At 39.5% G+C, this 7769-nt stretch overlaps 1 protein-coding gene across 1 annotated transcript in view; it reads right to left on the reverse strand.

Moving 5' to 3' along the window:
• LOC119420480 (gamma-aminobutyric acid receptor subunit beta-2) overlaps positions 1-7769 on the reverse strand; it is a gene marked incomplete at its 3' end in the record, with an annotated part of 52945 nt that overhangs the window by 21329 nt on the left and 23847 nt on the right. The window contains 1 exon segment of the mRNA XM_037687878.1: positions 4963-5183. Within this exon segment, the coding sequence (XP_037543806.1) occupies positions 4963-5183 (221 nt within the window).

The following is a 7769-nucleotide window of genomic DNA, read 5'->3' on the forward strand; positions in this document are numbered from 1 at the left end:
ACTATTACTACTACTACTTGTACAAATATCCCTTCTTCGTGGTTTTTCACTTGTTGAGGGGAGGATGGGAACCAAACCCCCACAACAAATGAGGGACTGCTGTACTTACACACTGCATGACCCAAGTTAGGAAGTGTAATAACGTAATTATTCTACCCCTATGGCATTAAGTGTAAAAGGTGATGTGATGCTTCTACCAGTTCAGTGTAATCCTGCTATATACGACGCATTGTTCGCAGTCTGTTTATATGACTGCAGACCTCAAGAAATATATATATATGATATATGTGGGAGTGGTGGCACAGAGGTTAGAGAAGGTGAGCCTGCGATCAGAAGATAGTCGGTTCAAGCCCCGGTACCGACAACATCAAAAATGTTTGGTGGGGTAGGTGAAGCACCCACACCTGACCCCACCCTCATTCGTCCCACTCTGGGCACTTGAGCATGGGCCTTAAACCCCACCATCTGCTCCTCCAGGTGTGCTAGATAGCAGCTCTCTGCTCCACACAGGGCTGTGGTAGCTCGGTGGTCTGAGGTTGCGTCAGAAAGGGCATCCGGCGTAAAAATAACTGCCAAGTCTTCATGAGACTTAATTTGCTGTGGCAACCCCTTAAGAGGGGAGCAGCCAAAAGAAGAAGATATGCATATTGTCACGAACCAGGGATTTGGATTCAAAATAGCCAGACACAGGAGTGCAAAAACAAGAACAGTTTTTATTTATTATGCTGCTGGAGTTTCAGGATCCAATTTCAGTAACAGGTCTTTGCAGGCAGGTGGGGTGAGAGCCACCTGTCAGATTTTTTTTAAAGAGATGAACTGGTGGGAAAGCAGCTGCAAAAGGAGCCCTTTAATGCTGTGAACAATGAGGCAATGCAGGTTTATGGTCCAAAGGGCAAAGCAGGGGTCAAACACAGGGAGTCAGTGGTACAAAGGTAATCCAAAAGTGTGATCCGTGATCATAGGCAGAAGAGGAGGTCATTACTGAGGTCAGATATGCAGGCAAATCCAAGAGGGGTAGTCAAGTCAAGGAGTCCAAAAACAGGTGAGGATACAAGATACTATGATTGAAAGCTTCACTATCAGGGATCATGAGTGGTGTAATAATTTGGCACCGGTGGAGAGGGAGGATGGAGTTTATAAAGGGTGCAGAGCAGGTGAGCTACATGAGCTGAACAGGTGAGTGGAATCAGGGCTGATTGCTGTGATAGACTGAGGGGGTGTGGTGAACTGTTAACTGACAGGAGCAGATGCGAGCAATGACAGGAGCTGAGGGATAAACAAAACATGAAGGAGAGGGGCAGAAAACATGCCATGTCATGAAGGGGCAGGGAAGTGAGCAGATGGGTGGCCAGCGGAGGCCGCTGATCATGACACACACACACACACATATATATGTGTGTGTGTGTGTGTGTGTGTGTGTGTGTATTTCAAGTAACTGTTGGTCACATGGTCATTTGATGGATTTAAAATTAGTATTTTATTTTCTTGATGAAATAACAATGTTATGAATATTTTTTCCAATTTAATTCCATTGTTAAAATCGACCCTCACAATCTGCTGTTGTTGCTCCTTTCCTTATGTTTTTTGTTCACTTTCCATTAGCCACGCAGTGCTTGAGCTCATAAGTATGAAAAAAGTTCATGCCACATTCATAGACAGTCAGTAGAAACCCTTAACAGTGCTTTACAACAAAAAAGTACATGGTGTACAGTGTTTTTCAGAGATCAGGGATGCCTTTTAGAGTCTTTCTACCACACTGTGAAATAGATATTTTGTGATATTATGAAGTGGTTAAAAGGTTTACAGTTCCAACCTCTGAGGCACAGTGAATGAAGAATGAGTTGAAGGTAAATTTAGGAAGAGATAAAAACAAAGAGGGCATATTTCTTTTGGTTAAAACTGTTGTGTGACACACTTTTTCATTGCAATTTTAAACTGAATTCTAAAGGAGATCTTTTCATACCAAGGGAGTCCAATATTCTTTTATCATTTTAGTTGTCAGCCGATTGGAATAGCATGAAACATTTTGCAATGATTCAAGCCAGCCAAAGCATGCTGAACACTGCGACAAATCAGTGTAAAATAAAAAATAAAAAAACTGAAAGGTGATGAAAACCACATAAAACAATAGGTCACATAATTGTTTTGTTGTAGCTCAGTCTTTATTTAACAGGTGATCATAAATCAAAAAAGAAAAAAAAATAGACACTGGTTCTCTGATTGATAGCAAAAATTGTGGTTTATTGAAGAGTGCAGATAGTGGTCACTCAAACAGTTTTTGCAGCAAAATCCAAAACCCTTTCAAAAGTACCGTATTTTCTGCTGTACACTTCGATCTGCCCTATAAGTTGCATCAGTCAAAATATGTCTAATAAAGTGGAAAAATGCATATATACGTCGCTTCGCCATATACGTCGTATACGTCGCTTCGCCTAATACGTCGCTTCGCCTAATACGTCGCTTCGCCTAATACGTCGCTTCGCCGTATACGTCGCTTCGCCGTATACGTCGCTTCGCCGTATACGTCGCTTCGCCGTATACGTCGCTTCGCCGTATACGTCGCTTCGCTGTATACGTCGCTTCGCCGTATACGTCGCATCTATTATGCGTCACCACTGATGTGTCGCTTTGTTACACGTCATCGCCGACAACCTGGAAATATGGGCCGAAACTGGAAATGTGGGCTGGTGTTGTGCCAAAAATCGATGGGTTGCCAAATGGCGGCTGCGGGAATTTGCACGCGAGGACTTTAACGTGAATTTAACAAGATTAACACTTTAAAACAATTATTTGTTTGCTTGAAATTATAGCAAAGGTGTGTCTCAGTTTAACTTTGCCTAATAAATGCACTTTGACGGTCAAATCAGCTGCATTTCTAAACCCGATTTGTGGAAGCGGGCACGCGCAGAGGGACGAGCCGCAATGCATTTCTTTGAAATTTAACAAGATAAGCACCTAAAAACAATTATTTGTTTGCTCGAAATTATAGTAAACGTCTGTCTCAGTCTAACATGCTTAATAAAAGGACTTTAATGGTCAAAATAGGCTGTGTTTCAAAAGTATTCGCTACCTTGGTGCTCCAGGAGTGCGCAGACAGGGAGGAAAAAAAGAAGGAGGAATGCAGCGTGGTTTTTTTCAAAATTTAACAACATAAGCACCTAAAACAATAATTTGTTTGCTCGACATTATAGCAAAGGTTTGTCTCAGCTGAACTTTTACTTAAAAAATGCACTTCAACGGTCAAATTAGCTGCATTTTGCCTGAGCAGCGCAGCAAAATGAAACTGAATTAACGATTGCTCCAAGTGAGCTGGACGACAGTAGCAAACTTTGGCAAGACAATTGTGTCATTAATAGCCACTTTTACCTATTACATGATACAACGTCATGCCATACTACTCGAGTGCCATCTAGCGACTGAAAATGCTAGTGTTCAATATTTTCAGTCGGAATGAATGAAAATGGGCATATCTCAGCCAAAAAAATGGTTTATAAATAAGGAAAAATAATCCACAAATATGTTGCTTTGGCCTATAACTCACAGGGCATGCAAATTATGCAAAAAACACGACCTATAGGACAAAGAAATACGGTAAGCAGATCCTTTATACCCTTCTTGTGTGTCATCCCACATCTTGTGTTTCCCCTGCTTAATACAGACCATAATAGAGAAACGTTCTCTGTTTGAAATACACAAGCCATGCACTCAGTTTTATTTCTAATTATCTGACAGTATATTTTCACTCCCCCATTACAGAGAATGTTCACAACCATGGTAGCCACTCGAATATTATGCATTTAAATACCTTTTTTAAATTGAGTTCAGACATCAGAGACCTGTTTGAAAATGAGCGAATAAGATCAGTGAGGCATGAGAAGTGCACTGTCATCTTATTAGCTATGGGAAGGTGAACCTCAGTAGAGAGGGCCAGTCATTTTCTATACACAACAAATATTTTTGTGTCTGAAATCTATGAAAGAGCTGAAAAGTCATATCATGGGGAAACTTTAGGAATAACAAACTAAGAATATTCTTCTGAGACCGAGCTTTCTGATCATTGAAAGCTTTTGTTGTCAGGAAAACCCAACCACTGCTTTGTACAAACAAGCAGTGTATCATTAATCTGTTTAATAGGGACTATGATTATAGTGCATGCATAAGTAAGTCACCTTACTATTATTATTATTTGTTTTTTTGTTATCAGTGAAATGTGCTAAATTAACTTTAATTAGTCCAACTTATAGGATATTTAAGCCAAAGGGATTTTTACAATAGCAACCTGAGTACCCGAAGAAAGTCCATGCATGCACGGCGAGGACATGCAAACTCCACCCAGAATGGCCCCCCTGGCCGTGGATTGATCCGGCGACCTCACTAGGAGGCAGCAGCTATACCAACTGTGACACTGTGCCTCCTTTTTTGCAATCAGTTCTAAAAATTAAAAAGAACGGTGACATCTAAGCAGCCTCAGATGACATGTACTCATATAATTTAAAGAGTCAAATGTGCTGTAACTGAACTGTTAATGAGCCAACAAACTGATATTTACACAGCACATCCCTGGAATATGTTGGAACAAACAGAAAAGAAATGCAGAGACTTTGCCGAGGAGTTTAATTCAACTTTACCAAGCTTTAGACAGTGATGTTCACATGTCCTACAAATGAGGACAAAAGTAGGTCATCACAGCAGCACTTCACATCATTAATTTTCTTCATGTGGCTCTAATGAGCTAATTACTGACTTGGTCCACTTCACTAATTGTTACACAGAAGCTACAAAAAATGGTTTGCTTGTGACTTGTTTGTGTGAGCTTAAAATAGAAGATATGTTGCAGGGGTACTAAAAAGAGTTCATAATTATCTGATACTTTACTCATAAAGTGTAAGCAATGAATAACATGCAACACAAAGGCTTTGACATGCAGCCAAAAATTGGTATTCTAAGAGAATAAAATCTCACCTCAGTCCATATAGTACGGTGCCATCTGGGTGCAGTCGGATCATTCTGTTTTTCACAGTGACACCATGGACAAACGATTTCTTGTCGTTAAGGAAGTAGGTGTCGGGGACCCAGAGCTGGTCTGCTACCCGGTTATCTAAGGTCAGGTTGAGTGGAATCTCAGAGTAGGACAGCCGCTTGTCTCGCCAGGCCTGCTGGAAGTACATTGTCAATGTATAGTCCTGTAAGTGTACAGAGAGAGGCAACAGAGGACATGACGGCAGAGGAAAGGGTAGGAAAATAGTAAAAGAAGGAACCCAGGCATGGGGGGAAGACAAGACAAAGAAAGGGATAGAGAAAAAAATACAGTTATTTTGCCAATAAAGCACTTTATATGGCTATTATGTATTAGTCACATATCTATATATGTACAAAGTACATAACCACACCCAGCTTGCCCTGTTCTTACATTTAGGGGGTTCTACTTCACTTGAATTTAGGATCCTCTACCAGAGGCCTGGGAAGTGGGGAGTCCTGTATCAGCATTTCCTACAACAGTGCATTTCTAGATATACTCTCAGAGCAGTTTGAACATTTTTTTTGTTTACAGAAATGTAAGATAATGTAAGCTTGAGGCAATCAGTGTTAAGAGGGTGTGTGAATATTCTTAAATGGTAAATGGACTGTACTTATATAGCACCTTTCTATGTAATCAAGATACTCAAAGCACTTTACACTACAATCTGTGCCCTCATTCACCCATTCATACAACACTCTACTAGATATGTATACAAATAATAATCAGCGCTTTACCACATTAATACACTGATGGAACACACATCAGAGGCAATGAGAGGTTCAGTGTCTTGCCCAGGGAAACTTGGACATGTGACTGCTTGTGGAATCGAACCCCCAGCTCTTGCATTGGAGGACGACTGCTCTAACCACTCAGCCACTCAAGAGAGGAGAGATGCATAGAGACAACAAGCCAGATTGTTAAGGATTGCATCCTTAAGTTGTATTTGTCTTTTTCATTCTGTTAATTTATGGAACAGCTTATTTGCAGACATTCTGCATCCCATTCAGTAAATGTAAAATGACATGACCAGTTCCCTTCTGTCTCTCACTGGTTACTGATGTTTTTTTTTCCACCCAGTGGTTGGTAAGATTTAGACTTTAATTTACTTTTATGTCAAGTAGCGTAAGATATGTCACAGAGCACAAATAGGATTGGTTCATATTTGGGTCAAGCAAATACACAGCGTTTTCATACATGTCACTTATTTAACACCAATCTATGGCACATTTTTGTAACATTGAATATAATATAAAGAATAAGAAAACATGCAAATCCAAATTGAGAGTGAACCCACTTCACAATTGCATACTTGGTATAAAATGTGTGCTTTGTATTTCACATGGTTTGCCATGGATTTAACACTGGTGGGGTCATTAAAGAATCACGGTGGGACAATGTGAGCAAAAACAACCTCATATTCTGGACTAAAGAAGCAAACATCCAAGTAACCTCAAAAACACTTTTTTTATATATATATTTTCTATTGACTTCCAACAGTTGCTATGTTTATGTCAGTAGTAATTGTTCATGAAGATGGCCTACTACATTGCACTTACATAACATAAATTCAAACATTTGCAATTTGTTTATGTTTGCCGAGATCTACGAAATGATAGAAGAGCTTTATTTCGTTACATCAAATAGCACATTAAGCTTTCAGTAGACCGTTTGTGTCAGCTTCTCAGCAGAGATAAACTGTGCTCTAAGAAAGCATGAATAACAAAGATAAAACTGTAGAAATTATTCTTAATTGGATTCATTGATGGGATAAAAAATACCTCACTAAAAAGTGCTACTAATGTTTGATTATAAAGTAATTTAAATTTGGATAAATGGTGCATTGCTCTTCCACATTCCAGAAAATAGCAGAAACAGGTCAACAATATAGAACAAATTAAAATATGAACATTTGGACATTGAAGTAACATTTGGATACATAATTCATATTTTGACTCTGGATAAGATGATCTACTTTTTATGAGACTCCACCAGATTCACATATACTGAAACTCACACAGTGGGTTGATAATTTATGAACAAACAGGAGAAGTTTGATGAATTGCGGAATAATTCCCTGATGGCAAATCTAGGACACATTTAAAAAGAGTCAAACAAGCAGTAAGGCTCTCATGTAGCTTTGTGAGGAAAGAAGCCTACCAATCATCCATAAAAAATAACTACGTTAAATAAACTTGCTGTCTCAGTGAACTTTTTGTCATGGCTGGCACATCCACTTCCTGGCAAAGAGGCTGAACATGCATTTTTGAATATACCTGTTGGTTATAGATCTGACATCCTACAGCACCTTAGGAACTGCATGCTGGGATGTTTACTGGATGGAGTCAGGAAAATGGGAGCAATACTCCGCACAGTGTTGCTGTTTGATTTAAATGGGTTTTGTCATGTTATTGTTGTTTGTTGCATATTTGGCTTGGAGTGCTGACAGGCATGCATGAGAGTTTGAGAACCAAGTTTTTCAAAAGCCATAAACTGTGTCAACAATAAAATACACTGTACTATAATTGAACTTGTAGAAAAATACACGGTTAGAACAGATTTAGAGTCAAACACTTTATGGGTCTGTCTATCTATCTATCTGTCTGTCTGTCTGCCTGCCTGCCTGCCTGCCTGCCTGCCTGCCTGTCTGTCTGTCTGTCTGTCTATCTATCTATCTATCTATCTCTCTCTCTCTCTCTCTCTCACTATCTATCTATCTATCTATCTATCTATCTATCTATCTATCTATCTA

This window comes from Nematolebias whitei, chromosome 14 (genome assembly GCF_014905685.2).
Source record: "Nematolebias whitei isolate Nwh7 chromosome 14, NemWhi1, whole genome shotgun sequence".
NCBI classification, from domain to species: domain Eukaryota; kingdom Metazoa; phylum Chordata; class Actinopteri; order Cyprinodontiformes; family Rivulidae; genus Nematolebias; species Nematolebias whitei.